At 35.2% G+C, this 21,491-nt stretch overlaps 1 protein-coding gene across 2 annotated transcripts in view; it reads right to left on the reverse strand.

The window, feature by feature from the left end:
* LOC145316427 (RNA helicase aquarius) overlaps positions 1-21,491 on the reverse strand; it is a 61,036-nt gene that overhangs the window by 22,796 nt on the left and 16,749 nt on the right. For both annotated transcript variants that reach the window (XM_080156901.1, XM_080156910.1), the window contains exons 8-13: positions 20,964-21,069; positions 20,189-20,282; positions 19,774-19,836; positions 15,969-16,077; positions 15,336-15,405; positions 13,648-13,737 (exon numbers count right to left, since the gene is read on the reverse strand). In XM_080156901.1, the coding sequence (XP_080013027.1) occupies positions 13,648-13,737; positions 15,336-15,405; positions 15,969-16,077; positions 19,774-19,836; positions 20,189-20,282; positions 20,964-21,069 (532 nt within the window). The remainder of the gene's footprint in view (positions 1-13,647; positions 13,738-15,335; positions 15,406-15,968; positions 16,078-19,773; positions 19,837-20,188; positions 20,283-20,963; positions 21,070-21,491) is intronic.

A 21,491-nucleotide genomic window follows, 5' to 3' on the forward strand; every position in this document is an offset into this window, starting at 1 on the left:
TCCTATGGTGTTTTTTTTCTTGTCTTAATTTTTATGGTATAATCAAAGGGAAGATTTCAGTAAACTAGTTCTAGGTTATAGAAACTTTGGGCTAAAGCATTGGATAACTAATTTGGGTTATGATGATAACTAACAATGGTATGTAGGTATGAAAAAGAGATATAAAGGATTGGGTATTTGATTTGATCTTTTAAACCATCAAAATAACTACAACCCTATCCCTGAGTACAATTTATATTAATATCTAAACTAGTTTACACTTAACTATTATATTGTTATATTTTATAAACCTTATGGGATTAATAAAAAGCTCTTAATACCATCATTTAATTCCCAGGGCAGTAATGTATCCAAATATTTTATGTTTGCCCAAAATATTTTCTATGCCTACCATGTCAAATAAAAACTAAGGCCTAATATCTACCTATGAAAATCAGGACTTGAATAATGAAAAACAAATTGATCTCATCTTAAACTATATTAGGAAGCTTTAAGAAAGAATCTATGTTTGTTGATGTAAGTAAGAATAATTTATCTGCCATTGACCAATCCTTGTGTTGGAAACCGTCAAAAGATAATAAATCAATTTCCGGGAATAGTCCCTTTCGTGGCAACGCCCCTTAAGGGGCGACTCGTCGTATCTTTAAAATGGCTTTTGATAGGTTATTTTAGGTTAAATTGGGTTAGGTGATTGCCCCACAGGGTTAGGCAATTGTCCCCGCAGGGGCTAGAAATTGGAGAAAAGCTACTGTGAAAAAAACAAAAAAAACGCCCCTTAAGGAGGCTTACAATCTCTTTTTAACGGAGTATTTGTATAGAAATAAGCTGTGTGAGATGCTCTTGGTATTTTTCAACAATATTATCCCTATACCAGTCACTAGCCAAACCCATGCATACAATAAATATCTGTTTCGGTACGCATGCCTTGCCGTACACGAAATCTTAATCTCCAAGCCCTCCGAATGACCAACATGTGAATGTTTACAAATGTGTATTTATTACCATGAAAACGGTGAATCTAAAACAAAAATATAAAAATTAATTACATAATATTAATGGTTTATTATTTTTGTATATCGAGGTTGCGTGATTTCAATTTAATTAAAAATATAAAATTTCTAAAAAACTTTAAATTGGCACGAAACATATTAAATAGCATCATAAATTGATAATTTTAGATTCAAATGATCAATAAAATTAAGGAAAATATTCGTATGTCAAAAGTTAGCAGTTAAATGGTCTATTTGTTGAAAAATTAATGTTTTAAATTTCTTCGTAAAAATATACCATACTACACTTATTATTAAGAATTAAAGATAACTTCTTACCACATTATGATGTCAAACTAAGCAGAAGGCTTATTTGAGATATTCCACACATCAGAGCACATGTATATTCAAGCAATACATTATTTTCAATCACGTAGCTCTTCACGTGGGACCAATCAAAGGATAAGTGCGCGTTTCCTTTGTCTGTTTACAAGCCACGCGCCGCGCGGAGATAGTTAGGAATGCCGCGTAACACACTCATTCTCTAGGAAATTTGGTGTAAGGAAACAGGGATTAATGGGTTCGAACTTGCCAGGGAATACAAGAAAAACATACCGAAACACACCCGTCTATTCACTGGGAATCGAACACAATACCTCATCTTTGCAATATGCGTGCAGACAGTGTCCACTAAATCACAATCTCACAACACATAAACCACAAGAGTTTAAAATGTTATGGCCATAAGGCCTAAAATTAATTATGGTAACTCGCGAATACCACAATAACTCAAACCGAGTCCACTACCACATAAGGATAGGAATAAGGAATGGGAAAAGCATTCAACATTCATGAATTGCACATTTACCACTCACACATCTCATTATATCATGGCCTCATAATCTCAATTAAAATTAGAATTACAGACCATGTAATTGCGAATACATGAATTAATAATCAATAGTACCTAAACTTTGATTAGGTATCTACATAATAATAGGCAAATGATTTTTATATTAAAAATCGCATCAATAATTAAATAATCAACTCAAACTTTTTTCATCAAAAGAAAGAAAGATTAAATAATGACATTTTTTCTACTAAATCTTTTTGCTAGAAAAGAAAAGTAGAATTTCATAAAAAACTTCTCAATAATTAGCATTGTTTCCAGCGGAAAAATACTCGGGCTTACATCTAAACAATTTTAAGATAAGATAGGTAAGATCCTTAAATCTAACATGTTTTAATAAAATAGATACTTAAATCTAAATAAATATGACCATAAAAATCATCAAACATCGGAAAATTAAAATTTCATAATTTTAATCTTCGTGAATCAAAATTGCGTAAAATAAAATTGCAATTGAAATATGCAAATTAAATTACCAAAATAAAACAAAAGCTCAATATAAGAAAAGAACTTTAAAATGCTGAATCTGCAATTTCTCTTTAGGTACATCAGTTCAAAGGTAAATAGTAATGATTTTAATATGCATGTTATATTAAATTATTTATGTGATTATAATAAATCATAAAGAAATATTTAAATGATGTAAAACTCTCATTTTGTTAATTTCTTATCATATCAAATTTCAATCCAACAAGGATAAAAATGTTTATATCTGTGCAGGTACCTAGGAATTTTCCGCGAAAAAAATCCCTGGTCCCGAAAAGACTTAAATCATTGAAAAAACTTGCGTAAACGTATAAAAAACTTAAGTTTGCATTTCAAATGAAAAAAATCTTGCATCGATCTGAAAGTTTAAACGAAATTGTATCAAAATTTGCGTTACTTATAAATCTTAAGAAATGGTTAATTTCTTTTTACAAAAAATAAATACATTGAAGCAGTATTTTAATATATACGATAAAAATGAAGGTAGAGTTAATTTAAAATATGCATAGTTTATCTTAAATTAATTCTGTGGCATTCAGATAAAATAATAATCAATATTTTAATAATACCATACATCGCGTTCGTTATTATAAATGCTTAAACATGAACAAAAAATATATATACCTAGGAAAATAATTGCTATAAAATACTTTCTCAAGGTTTAAAATTGTCCGAAATCGCTAGGTACGTATATTACTACGAATCTCTGCTCTCGGAATGAAAAAAAAATCTTTACGCGTGGATTAATGGAATCCCAGCTTCCGGAGTGAACAAAAAAAAAACTTTGTACATGAATTGTTAAGAATCTCTGCCTCCGGAATGAAAGAAAATCTTTGATTTGCTTACAAATTTAAACAAATATCTTGATTTTTTGCGATAATCTTTTAAAATAATAATGAGGAATATCTTAAACATTATCATAATAATATTACATGTTGTGTTCTTTACTTTAATGCATTATTTCATATGAGAATCTGAGAAATAACATTTTTTTAAGTAAACGTGAACCATAAAAAAAAACTAGAAAAATAATTTGTAAAAAATCTATTTTTCTCAATTTAAAATCTGCAAAAATCATTTCACGAACTTTTGCTTTTCAAAATCATACTTAAAGAAACAAAATCTTTTTAAAATCTGCTTTAAAAGTCTAAACAGTTTTGTAGAATATTTGTGCTTAGGTATGAACAATAAAATTAGTTGAATAATGAATACTTATTCTTTACAGAACCCATTTGGTTCCCTTCACAAGCCTAATATATAACTTGTGACATTTTTTTTTTTAAAGATCATTTTCACATAATAATTCATGTTGTAGATTAGATATGTGTGGTTTGGAAAATTTCAATGACTTTCTGGCGGCAACACCCGCCATATTTCCACCCGCCATTGGCAGGCCCCTTACCCTGCGTCGGGCGGCCAGCTTGGCAGCAACCAAGTCGATTCTTGATTCATAACACCACCAGGGCACGTAATAAAAGTGTGGCTGTCATAAAACTTAGAATCATCTACTAGCTTTTGTCCGGCCGGAACCGAAACTTCCGTCGGCTCTTGTCCGGCCGAGACCGAATTTCTTATCGGCTCTTGCCCAGCTGGAACCGAAACTCCCGTCGGCTCTTGTCCAGCTGGAACCAAAACTCTGATCGGCTCTTGTCCAGCCGGAACCGAAACTCCCGTCGGCTCTTGTCCGGCTGGAACCGAATCATTCAGCGGCTCAACACCCGCCGTAACAAAGTTATCAACGACTACAGTATCGTTACCAATATCATCAGGAATAACTGCAGCACAACTAACATCATTATCAATATTAGCCACGGCAACACCCGCCGTAGCCATGTTGTCAACGGCTGCGGCACTAGCAGAACCAAAAGGTTCATCAGCCGCGTTACAAGCAGAACCAACAGGTTCAATAATAGCATCACAAGCAGCACCAACAGTCGGCTGCGGCTGAACATCTGAGCAGACAACATACCTACTCTTTGCTAAACCATTAGCACTAACAGCAAAATATCCAGATCCAAACAGGCTGGAGTAAAGCATGGTTTCTCCTACTGAACGTTCAGAGTAGGGAAACATCGATGGGTGCAGGTGCCCTACGAGCAAATCAACCTGCCCATCAACCAAAGTAAAATCTTCAGGTTTCATATCAAACAAAACAGCTGCCTCCACAGGATTTATGGAGCAGATCGCCTCTTTTGGACCAATGAGAGGCACTACCACAGGTTCTAATATGTGATAATTTTTGTGTCGATCAACTAAACATAACTTGACCGTCGGGAGACGTTTAACTTCACCGTCAGCTAGAGAAATTCTTGCTGAACGTCCAGTAAAAGGTAACTGAAGTTTATTAACAAGTGACTGGGTTACCATTGTGGTAGTTAAACCAGTGTCCCACATGGCGTTCACTGGGACCTTCTGGCGATTAATGTCAACGACGTCTAATTGTTGTAACATTAACATTAGGTTCGCCTCAGGGGAAGTATGTACTTCATAGACGGCGGCAGCCATATCAACACTCTCATGCAAAAGGTTGTTATGGGCCTGACCACAATTGTCCACTTTGCAGCCGCCTATTACATCTGCCTTCGGGCAATCCACAGATTTATGCCCTTTTTGCAAACAAATCCAACAGCATCCAGCACTCTCCACAATACTCTTCCTGTCTGACACTGACAGGTCATGAAATTTTGGGCACTTGTAAAGTAAGTGCATCTCACTACAGCCATTAACAAAACATGACTGCTTCATCTTAGATTTACCAGGTTTACCTACGGCGGTAGCGGCTGTCGCAGGGTTACCTTTCTTCTTAGAGGGGGTGTCCATATCAGTCGAACACCTCATTAAAATGGCGCCACGCTGTTCTTCAATAATCTTTAACAGCTTTGGGACGTTTGGGACATCCATCGAGCCCAATGATAAATTGAGCTTATCTTGAAAATCACGTGGCAACTTCTTGGATAACATCTCAAGAAGTATCACAGTCAACCACTGATCTTGATCTTGATAAGGCTTTCAGCACTGGAAGTGCTACGCCTCCTCCCGTGGTTGGCACTTTTTTTGGTGTCGGGCCATATTTGTTGAAGATAGTAATCTATTGCAGTTTTCACAGGTTTTGTAGTTGGGCCTGTATACTCTTGCCGCCGTTTCTGTCCTGTCTGGTTGCGGCTGTCCTGCTTCTATTGTTACTGTACATTTTTTGATATGTCTTGCTATATTTGATACACTAATACTCTTATTGCACTTGTTACATTTTCTTTGGTCTGGTCTGTCCGCGGCTACCCCTCCACAGACTTTCTGGTGATTTTTCTTGTTGGATTCAGTTTTAAAGCTCATGTTACATTTATCACAGTTAAAAATGACTTTATGGCTGGATACTTCATGCATCCTCTTCCTATGGACTGCCAAGCCTGTTTTGTCCTTACAGACCTTGTTACAGCCCTCAAAATCACAGGTAAAATTTGTTATCACAGGTACTTTGTTGTTTCTCTCTATTTTTTCCTCTCTGTTCAGTTTTCCTCTCTGCTTTTCCCACTTGTCTAAGTGTTTCATTCTCTTGTTGACTCTTTTCTTCCACTCCTTCCTCTGTCCGGTCATTTGACCAATCCTGGTGTAGTCCATACCAGCTTCCTTTACTAGTTTCTTGTAGTATAACATCGTCTTTCGTTTCTTTCCTGGAACTTTCTCTGCTGACTCAAGACTCTCCATCCATCCTAATGTCACTGCTTTCACGATTCTGTTGTCCTCCATCCTCATGATGTGACCAATCCTCTCTAAACATCTTTTCTCAATCTTCCATCTGATTGATTTGATTCCCAGCTCTGTCCTTATGTCTTGCATGTTTTTACCATCCTCCTGCATCTGGATTAGTGGAGGTTTGGTCTTGTTACTCCAAATGTATCTGTACATTCTGTCGACAAAACTCTGTAGCTTCTTTATTTCTCCATTCTGCCAGGTTCTTACTTGGCAATCAAATAAGAGCGCGCTCTCAACACAAGCTTGAGTGACTCTGGCTTGACATCTCTTGGACAACCTGGATCCCTTTAGCTGGGATTTGACCTTAGCCCAGGCTGCCCCCGCTCGTTTTTTTCGCTGTTTAATGTCCTCCTCAGGGCCCAGCCAGCTACCAAGCATCCTGATCTTGTTACTGTCATCTGTCCCAAACTCTACCTTCTCCTCCTTGTCCTCATTATTCTTTTCTTCAAATCTTTCCATCACTTCTTTCATCACTCTTAGACCTGTCTCCATCTCCTTCTTCTGTCCTATCACAGTTGTGTCGTCAGCAAAGAGTTCCTTGTCCACTCTCAACTTTTTGGCTTCTGAATTGAATCTTTCCCATGAGCTGCTTGCTGGGAAAGCTGAACCAGGTACATATTTGAAGGTAATGCCCATCTCCAAACCTGCTTCATCTGCCTTTCTCTTTCTTTCTTTTGTCCCCACTCTCATCACCACCTGGTGGTAGACATTGAAAAGGACTGGGGATGAGGGATCCCCCTCCCTGAGGCCTCTCTCTGGCACCCAAGGTTCACTAAGTCCTTCTCTGCTTTTTATCCTGTATTCAGTTGCTTCATGTAGTCCTTTCAACACCGTCAATGCTTTCTCCTTCATGCCGTATTTTCTTAGGATCCCCCACAGAGCTGGTTTGTTAACTCTGGGGTATGCCTTCCTCAAGTCCAATAATCTGGCTACTGGGATCCTGTCGTCATCTAGGGTCTCTCCTTTAGCTGTTAAGCGCCTCTTCAAGTCTGTCACGTCCTCCTGAATCCTTACCATCACCTGAGTTGCGTCTGCAGTTGACCTATCCTTCCGAAAACCCGCCTGGTCATCGTCGAACAGCTCCAACTTCTCCGCCCAGATTCTGAGTCTGTTAGCCATGATCCTCGCCAGAATCCTGCTGCCCATGGCCAGCAGGCAGACTCCTCTGTAGTTGTCTCTCCTGTTCCTGTCTCCTTTCTTATGTAATGGGATTACTAAGCCAATCTTCAGATTGTCCTCCCACTTGTCTGAACTATTGTTAAACATAAATTGAACTAAATTTACAACTCGGCTGATTATTTCTTCTCCTCCTTTCATAAGCATCCCCAATCTTACTCCATCTTGGCCAGGAGCTGAATCTCTCATCTTCTTCATTTCTGTCAGTATTTCTTCTCTGCTGGGTGTCTCCTCTAACATGTCATTCCAAATCTGTGCTCTCTCTGTTCCACTTATGTCCTCCACTTCATTTACCGCAGCCTCTATCTCTTCAGGGGTGTTTTCAAACCTTTCCTCTGACACTCCTTTGAAGTGGTCTCTAAACTCCTCCTTGGTAATGGTGGTGGTGTCTGTTGGTCCTTTCCATCCTCTCCTTCCCAACTCTCTCATTAGTTTGTACAATTTTCCATGGTCTCCTCTCCCTTCAGCCTCGAGACATTGGTTAATTTTCTCCTCCCACCATTCTCTCTCCCATCTCCTTGTCTCTCGTCTCATTTCTTTTCTGGCCTCCTTCAATGACTCTCTTGCTCTGTTTAGCTCTGCTTCTAAGTTCTCTCCCAGCTCTCTTTCTCTGATACTTATTTCGTTTCTCTGATTCACAGCTGTTGTTATTCTTCCTTTCATTCTATGTAACTCCTCCTCCTTTCCTATCATCCATGGATTTTCAATCCTCTTTTCTTCCTCTCCACATATGTCTTTTGCTGCTCTGGTCACCAGGTCAATAATCTCCTTGTAGTTGGTACTGTCTCTCTCTTCCTCTATCTCCTCCTGCTCCTCCACAAGCTCTTCAATCCTCTGTCTATATTGTGCTGCTATATCAGGTTCTTTAAGTCTTTCCCATTTTATCTTGGGTATTCTCTTTCTTTGTACGGTACTCCAATGCCATTTCTTTATCTCTAGTGTGATCTTCTTGGGTTTATGATCTGACAGTGTTTGTTCTCCAATAGTGCATACCTTTTTTGCATATCTGTGCCTCTCCTCCTTCCTCATTATAAAGCCATCTAATTCATACCATCTCCCTAACATTCTATTGAACCATGTTCCCCGCTGCTTGTGGTTGAAAAAACTGTTAACATAAGCTAGATTTTGTTCCTCGCACCATCTGATAAATTCTCTTCCTCGGTTGTTTGATTGTCTTAATCCGTATTTACCCTTTATTCCTTCTATAGCCTCCCCTCCTCCTATGTGTGAATTGTAGTCTCCTCCTCCCAGGAAAATATTCTTGCCTGCCCATTTCTTATGTTCCGCTAATATATCTGTTTCCACCTCAATCTCCTCCTCATTGTCTCCTCTAAATACTGGAAGATACGTTGAGGTAAGTGATAGTCCTCTAGTTTTAACTGATACAGATCTCTTGTTAAGTTTCTTCTGTTGACCTCCCTGACACCATCCTTCTAGTAAATCTCCTCTCAATAATATCCCCGCCTTTTCAGAGAACACTATAGCTGTCAAATCATCTCCTTCTCCGATCCACGTCACTCCTTCTCTGTCGGCTCTGACCTCCGTCAAAAGTACTGCGTCCCATCTGTCCTTTCTCGCCTTCTCTGCTACGCTCCTTGCCTTCCTTTTGTTCATTGTCCCTAGGGACATTCTCTGTACGTTCCATGTTGTGATGTTATATCGTACATTTTGGGTGCTTTCCTTTTTCTTCTTCTTCTCCTGTCTCCTAGCCTTTCTCCTCTCCCTCCTTGCTTGTTTCCCCTCTTCAGTTTTGTTTCTTAACCCCGGTCCTGGATTTGGATGTATTGTTTGTAAATACATCTTTATAATACTCGTTACATATCTTCTATTCTTGACACCAAATAAAATTCCGCCCACAGGGGGCCTTCGCCACCAAATTTTTAAAGAGAGAGCTGCTGTGGCTAATACCAACCCCCTCTGTTGCCAAAAAAAGCGTCTCCGTTGTCCTCCATCTCTGGTATCCTCCGGGACTTGCTTCTCCGGCCTCCTGGACTCTTTGCCACTCTTCGGTGTTCCCGCTGGGGATGCGCGGAATCGGTCCATTTTTCCCAGCAGTCAACCACTGGCTAGTGGTAACTTCATCATCTTCATCATCTTTAGTCAGCTGCTCCAGCTGGCTAACTGCTCCGCCAAACTCTGCTAACACAGTCACAATCTGGTTGGAGTCCGACGGTTTAGACTTCTTCTCCCATTGGTTGAAAAGGCAGAGCATCTGACGTGTTTTGGACTTAAAACGTGCGTCAAGGTAGGCCCACTGAGATTCATGCGATTGAATCTGAATTAACTGGAGTCTAAGCTCTTTATTTTTACAGACCTTTTCACTGCTCAACAATAACTGTAAATACGACGGGTCTTGTCCTACAGTAAGCTTTTTAAAAGTGTCTTTAAAACTTACATAGGAAGCTTCCAGGCCGTCGAAAGATGGAAGAAGACGTTCGTCGACACGATTCATATATCCTGGCGTGAACATAGAACCGGCGACGAACTGTGGTGTGCCAAACGGTGACACAAATGGCGATGCTGTCGAGGCACCCGCCGTCGTCGTGGGTGGCTTCACAGGTTCAAGCTTAACCTCAGCCAGACGTTTCATCAAAGCAGACAAAGTGTTTATAATTGCATCAGGCAAGGGAAAGTATGGCCCTTTAATAACTTTCACAATCTTCAAACATCGATCATAAAGTTCAGCCTGATGGTTAGGCAAATTATCACCAACAACATCAACAACACTTTGAATGTCACTAAGCTCTTCTATAGCATCAAGAGCGTCTTTCAAGGCACTATAGTCTTTTTGTACAGTAACTATATCAGAATAAATGTCACTAAACTCATCAAGCTCTTGGATTCTCAAACCAAGCTTGCTAAAACCGACCATGATGCTGTCAAATGTCTCGAACTTGTCATGGATAAGGATTGATTCCTTAGTGAGATGTCTAACATTAAGTTCTGAAGTATCACTGACCAACTTCATCACTCTATTTAGCTCACTGGTTAGGGCATCAACGGCTGGACGCAGCCGCTTACTCAATTGTTCACCTTTATTCTTTTTAGGACCCATAATTGTCACTAAAGTTAACTGTACTGATTATGACTATAATAATAATGTGTGGTAAGGTATCACAACCAACACATTCACAAAACTTCACAGAATGTTCTTAGCTGCATCTGTTCTGTCTCGTTTTCATTGTTTCGGTACGCATGCCTTGCCGTACACGAAATCTTAATCTCCAAGCCCTCCGAATGACCAACATGTGAATGTTTACAAATGTGTATTTATTACCATGAAAACGGTGAATCTAAAACAAAAATATAAAAATTAATTACATAATATTAATGGTTTATTATTTTTGTATATCGAGGTTGCGTGATTTCAATTTAATTAAAAATATAAAATTTCTAAAAAACTTTAAATTGGCACGAAACATATTAAATAGCATCATAAATTGATAATTTTAGATTCAAATGATCAATAAAATTAAGGAAAATATTCGTATGTCAAAAGTTAGCAGTTAAATGGTCTATTTGTTGAAAAATTAATGTTTTAAATTTCTTCGTAAAAATATACCATACTACACTTATTATTAAGAATTAAAGATAACTTCTTACCACATTATGATGTCAAACTAAGCAGAAGGCTTATTTGAGATATTCCACACATCAGAGCACATGTATATTCAAGCAATACATTATTTTCAATCACGTAGCTCTTCACGTGGGACCAATCAAAGGATAAGTGCGCGTTTCCTTTGTCTGTTTACAAGCCACGCGCCGCGCGGAGATAGTTAGGAATGCCGCGTAACACACTCATTCTCTAGGAAATTTGGTGTAAGGAAACAGGGATTAATGGGTTCGAACTTGCCAGGGAATACAAGAAAAACATACCGAAACAATATCCATTATTTGTATATTACCCTTTGGGGTATACTGACATGACATTTAGTTGGATTAGTATTGCTCAGCTCCAGACTAACATAAAATATACCTTGTGTGGTATCAATAAATATCTATTTCAAGCCATTCAACCTTAAGGATAGCACGAAAAAGAGTACTTAACAAGTAAGGTGAAATAGCTATACCTTTTCAAAGACCTTGTCGTAATGTTAAGGCTGCTGTCAATGACACTGTATAAATAACTTTAAGGAGCTTATCTCCAGACAACCAACTCTTTGATTGCACGATCTTTGTCTGTAAGTCCTAACTTTCTATGTCAATTAGGCGCACCTGTTCTAAGGCCGAGACTTATCCCCTCCTATTAATGTCATGCATCTGCAATAGCAGCAGTAGGAACTAAGTAAGAGTTTATATTGTAAAGTAATTATCAAACTCGAAAAAAACAAGATCCTAGAAATGTTGTGTTTTAGTAAAATCAGGGATAAGGGATGGGAAACGTAGGAAAATATTATTTCAGGCCTATTTCAAGCCTAGGCCTAATAAACCAGTTTTGGGATGACGCAGTGGTTTGTCCTAAACGCTAATAAAAAAGCTGTGTGTGTGTGTGTAGATAAAGTATAGAATCAAATTCAGGTAGCTAGTTTAAAGTAAAAAACCTAACTTTTTATAAACCTATATATTAATGGCTTTTGTTAAAATGAAGTTTTTTCTCTCCCAAAATTTTTTATCTTTCACTTTGGTAATTTGAACTGTCAGAAAGCTATCGTTGGGTTTCCCTCAGACAGATTTTAGTTTGTATTATTTGCATTTTTATTAATGAGTAAAAATTTTATTTGAAAATTTCATTGCTAATTAAAATTCAAATTAAATAGATAAATATGCACTTGGGTAACATTCTATCAAGTTCTTTGGATACTATAATGTAATGATATATCTGTACTGTGTTGTATTGTACAAAAATTAGGGTTAAGGTGTTGTATCAATTCCGTACTAAATTTTTAAAATTCAAAATACAACATCTAATTTATAAACTACCAAATGAAAATTCGAAGCTACCTTCTTTCCAAAAAAAATAATCCCGTTATTTTTGTTTTTTCTATAGGGCCCTTTTTTAATGTTTAACTCTAAGCAGATTTAATAATTAAACTAATGTGATCTAACACCATTTATATTTATTTTTTCGTAGCAGACGAAATCATTATTATTTCTAGAATTGTCTGCTTCTAAAATTTCCGCCAATATGAGCCGTCCGCCAGTAAGGTCATTAAATTAGGCAAATGGTAAAAGTTGCATGATCCCTTTCAAAACCAGGCCGAGACCTAATTTATGGCCAGGTTTCCTATCCCTTATCCCTGAGTAAAATAATAATCTGCTTATTTTTGCTCACATAAAAGACTTATATTAACTTTTCCTGCCTATAAACATGTACTATAAGAACAAAATATGTATAAATCGTAATATTATAATATAAGACTACCTAATTATAATTCCTTTTAGCCTTAATAGAATATTTTCTTAGGAAAGGAAATGGTAACCAAAACTTTGGTCTTTCAAAGAAACTCCTAAATATGACTACTCATTTCTGTTTCTATTTGAATATTATATTCATTATGCTGCCTACTACATAAAAAATCCTTATATAAAGAAGGAGGTAGGATGTCTGTCTGTCTAATCTCTGTTTAAGCTGGTCCAGTAGTGTTTTACTTTACAGGAAAGTCATTGTCAGATTTGTACATGTTTTTGAGAAAGGTAAGTCAACACTCCCACGAAAAATAGCCTTACAATCCTAAAAACCTAAATGGGTAGTTTCACGAAATGCATTTAAACTTAATTTAGTGAACCGCATATTTTTTGCTAGTTAATGGGTTAAACTATATTTATATGGCATATATTTGAAAGAATTTCAATTTTCTACCACGTAGTTTTTAAAATATCAAGATTTGAAAATAGTCTTTTTGTGACATATGCAATTTAAAAAGACGATTTTCAAGTCTTGATATTTTAAAACTACGTGGTAAAATTTAAATTCTTTCAATTATATGCTATATAAATGCAGTTTAACCAGAAAAAAAAATTTACGGTTCACTAAATTAAGTTCAAATGCATTTCGTGAAACTACCCCTTTAAAATTTTTAAAGTTATTATCAAATATACATTGTTAATCTGAAGTGCAGCGTTGAAGAAAATTTCATCAGTAGTACACACTGCACAGGAAAACCTTGATTATTTCTTAGTTTACAACAACGCTCATGAACTAAATCTTGATGAATGAGAAACATGACTATTTGATTCAACTACCTTTATCTGGCAGTCATAATTGTGCAAGATCATTTTTTTACTTTCAAGGGCTACATTCTGTAAATATATTGCACTATGGAAGAATATACCTATCTCCTTCACGATATACTAGCGGACGTGTTTATACTTTAAGCCTATGGTTAAGCTTACCTCTGTTGGGTAGAGAGGCATCTCATTCAACTCTTGAAGCTGGGAAACTCTCTTCTCATGTCTTGATATTACAAGCTCAGACAAAAACTCCTAAACAACAATTAAAGTATTAAATAAACATTTTTTTAAAAGCAAAACAGTATTTTTATTAGGTATTTTTTATTTTGGTACATGATCCAATGGAAATTTATCTGATTTGAAGCAGTTGTATAAAAATATGTAGTAATATCCCTTGCTAAAATTCTTTAATATCCAAGCCTTTTTAATCTCTTCAATAAACTAATGGCAAAGAATATTTTTAAGTGTTCTGAATCTTTAATGTTCAACTGTAATGCTCTTCTATTCATTACATATCAATGAAATGATAGATAGTACAAAAGTGATATGTTATTCAATGACATTACAAGGAAGAGAGATAAAAATATATTTATTAGTTGTTTCTCCCCTAAACTTTCAAAAGTTTTGTGTAGATTAGGAAAATAGCATAAAACCATCCCAAGATATCTAATTGCAAGATTCTTGGAACAACCTATTCAGTTCAGCATTTTCCGAAGTCATTAGCTTCAGACAAATAAACCTCTCTACTTTTTGAATTTATAATAAAGGGGGGGGGGGGGAGGGGCGAAAGTGACACTTTTTGAAACCAAAACTAAAAGTCAACAAAGGAACTCAACTAAAAAAAGAGTTACAGGTCTGAGATTTTGCATGGCAGTTGCTTTATAGGGGTACAATATGGAACTGTGAAGAAACGGCGGCGCAACCGCCGAAAACCGCCGTTTCCCGCCGAAATTTTTTTTGCCTTTTCTCTGCGGTTTTCGGCGGTTGCGCCGCCGTTTTTTCACAGTTGCAACTGGAAATTATTTTGCTTTATATTTTTGTTTGGATCTTTGTTATAAAGGGGGGGGGGGGGCGAAAGTGACACTTTTTGAAACCAAAACTAAAAGTCAAAGGAACTCAACTAAAAAAAGAGTTACAGGTCTGAGATTTTGCATGGCAGTTGCTTTATAGGGGTACAATATGGAACTGTGAAGAAACGGCGGCGCAACCGCCGAAAACCGCCGTTTCCCGCCGAATTTTTTTTTGCCTTTTCTCGGCGGTTTTCGGCGGTTGCGCCGCCGTTTTTTCACAGTTCCATATTGTACCCCTATAAAGCAACTGCCATGCAAAAAGTCAGACCTGTAACTCTTTTTTTAGTTGAGTTCCTTTGACTTTTAGTTTTGGTTTCAAAAAGTGTCACTTTCGCCCCCCCCCCCTTTATAACAAAGATCCAAACAAAAATATAAAGCAAAATAATTTCCAGTTGCAACATCCCTATCCATGATGTCTGAATATTGTGAAACCAGACAGAAATACCAATGCATCAATTGTCCTCAAATGTATTTGCATCAATAACATCTTTATGTCAAAGGTTATTCAATTTGTTTTTGGAGGAAGATAGGGAAGATTACTAAAAAAAGGTTTCATAATAATTTGGCAATTCAATCACCTGTACTCTATATAAAAAAGATTTTTGTTTATGATAATCGGGAGTGTACATCCATTAATTTTCATTGTTTTTTCCCTTTAGATGCCCAAAAAGAACAGGGATAAAAAACATGATTTATACCTAGAGTAATCTATAGGTATACGTTGAAGCATTTGAAGTGCAAAAATGGACAGAAATAAAAAGCAACGAATAATAATCGTACCTGAGTAAACTTCTGATATGCTGCAAGGGTTTCCTCTTCCATTGGTTCATCCTCTCCCTTGTTCTCTTTATCCTGTTACCAATCAATATTATATTATTAAGTTATTCTCTTAAAATGAGATAGGATGTCTGTCTGTCAGAGATAACAAACCATGTCAACATTTTATTTTTAAAACTAAAAGGGGACTATACATGAACGAGATCAACAGATTTTAAGCACCTTTCAGCAATGATTTTGAGTATTTTTGTTGTTGAATTAACTAGTTTTATGTTTAATATAGTTGTGTCAACTAAAAAAAACAAGTTTCACTACAGTTTATTTAATGTGGAAAAAAAACGACAAAGCACATAAAGAATTTGATAATTTATAATCTCAACTCGTTACATATATAATATATATGCTCAAAACCATAGTAGATCTAGACTTTTTTCATTCATTTAGACCTATGCAACAGAAACTAAGTACCTTACTTAACCAATAAAATGTCTTACATCACTGCTGGAAAGTGCTTAGCATCACTTGCTCTTTTTTGTACATAGTCCCCTTATATATAATCAAAGGTGGATATCTGACTAACCCCTATAACTAGGTGATTCATAAACATAATCAAATATAAAACTTAATATAAAATATTCCTGAATAACTGGAGGAACCAGGTGAAGATACTCGCAGACAGCATACAGGGTGTCTCGGTCCAGCCGCGAGAAATATTTCACCAGCTGATCTCTGTCCTCGATACTTGCTACAGGGTGACAACACAATGATTTTTAAATCTTATTTATCAGGCAAAAGAAGTGTAGATGTACTTTGTGCAGATATTTTTTTTACTTTTCGTGTCGAATACATTTACAGATAAAAATAACAAAATCAAAAGTTAAATAAATGTCTGATTTAAAAAATTAATTTATTTATTATTAAAACAAAAATTTGACTGGCCACCAATCTTTCCCTCTACAGTTAAACTTGATTATAGGCATTAGAATTCTGGAAAGAGTATGATATTGCAGCAAATTCATTACTAAGTTCTCCAGGCCTCCTGGGAATACCTGGAGTGCAATACTACTAAATATGATTCCGCTGGAATTCAAACAAAACCAGATTCACCCAATCAATGCAGCTTTTCGTCTTTTACATAGTCTTTTCAAGAAGCTCATAACTAGGCACATAAATGTTGTGCGGAAATTAATATTCTCATCATAAAAAAATTGCAAAATACTAAATATTTAATTCAAAAGAGAAATCCTGTTTGGTTGGAATTCTAAGAATACCAAATTAAATATGGCGATCAAAAGTAATCATGTGATTTTAAGGATATTTGAATTGCCATGTAAGTTTGAAAAAAAACCTCTCTTAAATTGTCTTAAAAAAAATAAACGAAAATATTGATGATTTAACGTTTTAAATCTTACGTTTGAAAATTCTATTTATAAGTATTTTTTGTTAAGGGGGGGGGGGGGGGGGGTTTAATGCAACCATCTCGTAATCAATGTATTATATAATGGCACTTAGAATTCGAATTTCGATCTAAAATTCTGCATGAGTAATTCTTGGTAGGTCTATTTTCCCTAAATCGAACAAAAAAGTTGAAAAAGTAACGGCTAACGGCTCAGCCGTTTAGCCGTTTTTTTTTGCTATTTTTAGGGCATATCTGTCATAAATTACATAGAAATCAACTTTTTGAAACATATTTTTGCTTTAAATCATTTGAAATGATACAAAAACAACATTTTCAGATTTCTAGTACCAGCAACTACCGGCTAGAACCGTTTGAAAACATTTTGGAGCAGAAAATAGTATTATGTGGAGATAGGTTTCGTGATGATTTGCATTGAAAATAGCCCAAAAAATGGCTAAACTGCTGAGCCGCCAGCTGTTAGCCGTTATTTTTCCAACTTTTTGTTCGATTTAGGGAAAATAGACTTACCAAGGATTACTCATGCAAAATTTCAGATCGAAATTTGAATTCTAAGTGCCATTTATACATTGATTACGAGATGGTTGCATTACCCCCCCCCCCCCCTTAAGTCTAACCTAACAGAGACATAAAAATTACCTACAAAGCCTTTTTAACATTTTTAGCCACCATGATAATATTGATTACCTATTAGTAAATAAAGAAAACACACTTAAATATTTAAAATATGCTGCAAAGAAGTCGTTAATAAATATTATATAAGTTTCTGTTATAAATATTATATTGGTTGCACTGTTTTAGACAAGTTTATAATTAAATACAACAAATTCCACTCTTTTCCAAATATTTGGATTGAATAAAGAGAAAGAAGAATCGATGGAAAAGTAAAAGCGACTAAAATTAGTATAAGTGTAGTAGTATATGAAGAGTTTATTTATTTTATATAAATATTTTTAAAATTAAAATTTTAATTGTCTAAAAGTCATAAAATGCAAAGTGTATGACATAATAAACATTTATTTCAAAAGTATGTTTAACAATTATAAATTGTTCTAATTGAATTCTTCATGGTTTTTTCGGGTTCATATTTAACAGAAACCTAGTAAATAGACCAAAAGAAATTGTTTTCACTTGATCTCGTTTGTTTTAGTCCCTTGGGAAACTTATACTTTACTTCACCCCTGAGGACAACTCAAAAGTTTGTTGTAGGCAGTCAAACAAATTTAGATAGAATTTAAACAAAATTTAAACTATTCCCTTAAAATATCCAAGTATGCAGTATAAAATGAATAAAAAAAATCACAATTGAATTAAATATAGCCCTATTGTTCCACGACGTGATTATCAAAACATTTACTTGAACTTAAATTTTGTATAAATCTATGGTCTATCTAAGGTAAAACAGTAAATTAGTAATTATAATTTAGATAATTTTAATTTAAATTACATGTTCATTGTGGCGTACATTAATAAAGCTAAATAATGCATGCTTGTTTGGATAGGGGAGACAAGGATATATATCCTATAATAAAAAGTAGTAAGGTTTCTTTTTCGAAATCTCCTGGTCCCAATAGCTTGTACTTTTTTGGAAAGTTCATTTTTGTTTTGGGGTGGTTAAATGCTATTCTTGATCTCCCTCAACCCCCTCTAGAGGCTAAGGGCGAAGCAAATAGTAAAAAAATATAGTTTAACTTTTCCTCTAGTTAAAGAAGAATTTCAAACAATAAGTAGACTAGCAAATATAAGCTTGGAGTAGGTTTCAATAAAAAAGACGGCCTTAAATAAACTGTCAACTACTTGTGACTGTTTAACTAGAAATCTAGATGTATATATTGGTAACAGCTCAACATTTTGCCAAATGCCCCCAAAAAATTTCTTTTGGTACCATATCCGTCACCCTGATATTTGGATGGTCTAATGAAATATTAATTAGACTACTCCTTGGTTGGTTTCCCTCATTATAATTTGGGATATGGTTTTGTAATGGGATATTCAAGTAGGAAACTCAGACTAACTTCAAGAATATAGGAAGAGGATTAATAAAACAAAATTAGTTCAGGGAGGAAGGGGACATTGGACTATAAATTACACTAGTACCTTAAGTTTTATAACCTAAAATTGTCTTAAAAATTTGGGTACTTTTATAGATTGAGATTGTTTGCTTCCTAACAAGTTATATCCAAACATATCAACCATTAATTTTGTAATTGGGGATGCAACTCAATTTTAACGTCAATTATCTTATCCATGAAATGTTAAAACCATCTCATGCTCACTTATTGATACTGTAAATATAGAACATGGGGCTAAATGATTTTAATCGTTGATTAATGCTCAAATTTTATTAATCCTATGTGTGTTTTTCAGCGAATGTACCTGTTCCTTCATACTGGCAGACTAAAAAGCCTCACAACACACACACACTCCCCCACTGTGAAATATAATTTTGTGTGAATAAAATGTTGTCTCTTGGTTGTGTTTAAATTACAGCGACACTGTCAGACAACATTAACACAACACTTAAGTCGGGACAACATCCCATCATTTTACTCAAAATGACTTTGAAATATCAAAGAATACTTATAATTAGAAATATAAAACAGGACGACCTTATAACGCAAGCTTGACTAAAGAGATATCCATGGAAAAGTCGAATATAGTATATATGTAAACCATAGAGTATCTAACATAGAAAGTTATGCCTATAGTACCATTATATAACAACTTAAGAAAATACCACTATTTAACATATACCTAAAGAATTTCAACTATTTCCATTTTTATTGAAAGTTATTTTTTTAGCTTATTAGCTACGTTTATTTCAGTACTTACAAGACATCTTTTTGTTTTCCTAATTTCTACTGCCTTTACAATCATATTAAACCTAGATAATATCTCTAAAATAATAAATATTTGAAAATATAACATAGTACATCCATCTAAATTTATAACAAAGAGCAGCAAAAGTGAATGAGTTTTGACACGGCATGTCCAAATAATTTCTATTACATTGTGCTGTCATTCCTATGGACGCCAAGGAAAGTTTTCGCAACTCTGGATATTTAACAAAGACTGCCCGCTGTAAATCTGAAATTAAATGTTATTTCACGTCACAAATATTTTAAATCTAAAATATTGTACAGTAGATATTGCAGGGCTTCGCAGCCGCAGTCGCAAATAAACCAACATTTAAATGTGATAACTGTTTTTTTTTCAGTATCGCCAAGAAACCGATTAAAATTCAGTTCTCAGCCATACTGAAAATTATGTATAACATCGTATAATATCCCGTTTTCTACGAAAATAAAAATGTATAATCAAGATTAAAAGCATATTTTTATCTTATAATTGAACTTATTTATATCCGCGGTCATAATACGATGCGATACATAACTTTTCTCTCGCAGTTCACGAAAGTACAAAGATAAAAATAAATTACCTCCCAAACGTTGGTAATGAATCTGCATCATATCCTTTTCAGACAATGGTTCCCCTGTCTCGTCATTGATCTCAAATCTTGTGTAGAAACGGACCTGATAAAAAAATTTAATGGTGTCATAAAAAATACTTTTTTATGACTTATCAAGTTATGTCACGTGTAAACAAATTACCAAGAAATTTAGCAATATTTTTAGCTTTAGGTACTATCTGCAATAAAAGAAAAGCAATTATGAATTATAACAAAGACTTAAGATGTGTTTAGAAACGTTCTTCTGTAGAAGATCTTGTGGTTCAATTCATTTACTAGTTGTCGTATTATTGGAAAATTGGCCAAAACTATCGCTCGTAATTTATGTACTTTAGATTTTGGCAAAACGTTTGACTACTTAACTTTTCAGGTTGCACTGGAATTATTATTACTTGGATCTTACATCAAATTACCATGTACTCTAATTAAGTAAAACTCATTACGGGCTAAAATAATGACACCCCACCCTTTACCTAATTCCCTCCCCTCCTGGATAATCGAACTGATTAATAAATAAATATAGCAACCTATATTGATGAAAATTTTTCCCCTGTCAAAATATCCACGAATATTCTACATTCATTAAGGTTTCACATTTTATTTACATTTAAGGAGATAACCTATACAAGTCCTTGCGTTAAACTATAAGCAGCAAAATTAAATATTAACAAATATACATGGGTGCTAATTCTGCAAAATCTCAATATAGTAATTTCGCATAACAAAACGTTTATTTTAATATTACCTGTTCCAGAAGTTGAACAAAAAGTCTGCCCTCTGGCCTCTTGGACAATGGAGCCAGCTGTGAACGAACAACCATGTGGCTGTCATCCAGTACTGTGTTGAAAAACCTAAACAAAAATGTGAGTATAATACATTATGTATTACTAAAAGATATTTTCTTAAACTTTTTTATAATTTTTTATTAGAAATTTTTCTGCAAGATTCATATCCCTGCTAATCTCAAAAACAATATTTTAAACCCCCAATCCTCAGGGATAAGGGATAGGAAACCTGGCCATAAATTAGGTCTCGGCCTGGTTTTGAAAGGAATCATGCAACTTTTACCATTTGCCTAATTTAATGACCTTACTGGCGGACGGCTCATATTGGCTACCGCTCTAAACCAATAGTGTTCTGTGATTTGGGCTTATTTTGTATCAACCAATCACCAATTGGCGGCGCAAAGCCCAAATCACAGATGGCGTAAATTTTAGAAGCAGACAATTCTAGAAAAAATAATGATTTCGTCTGCTACGAAAAAATAAATATA

This window comes from Acartia tonsa, chromosome 1 (assembly GCF_053477335.1).
Source record: "Acartia tonsa isolate MP-2025a chromosome 1, ASM5347733v1, whole genome shotgun sequence".
Lineage (NCBI taxonomy): Eukaryota > Metazoa > Arthropoda > Copepoda > Calanoida > Acartiidae > Acartia > Acartia tonsa.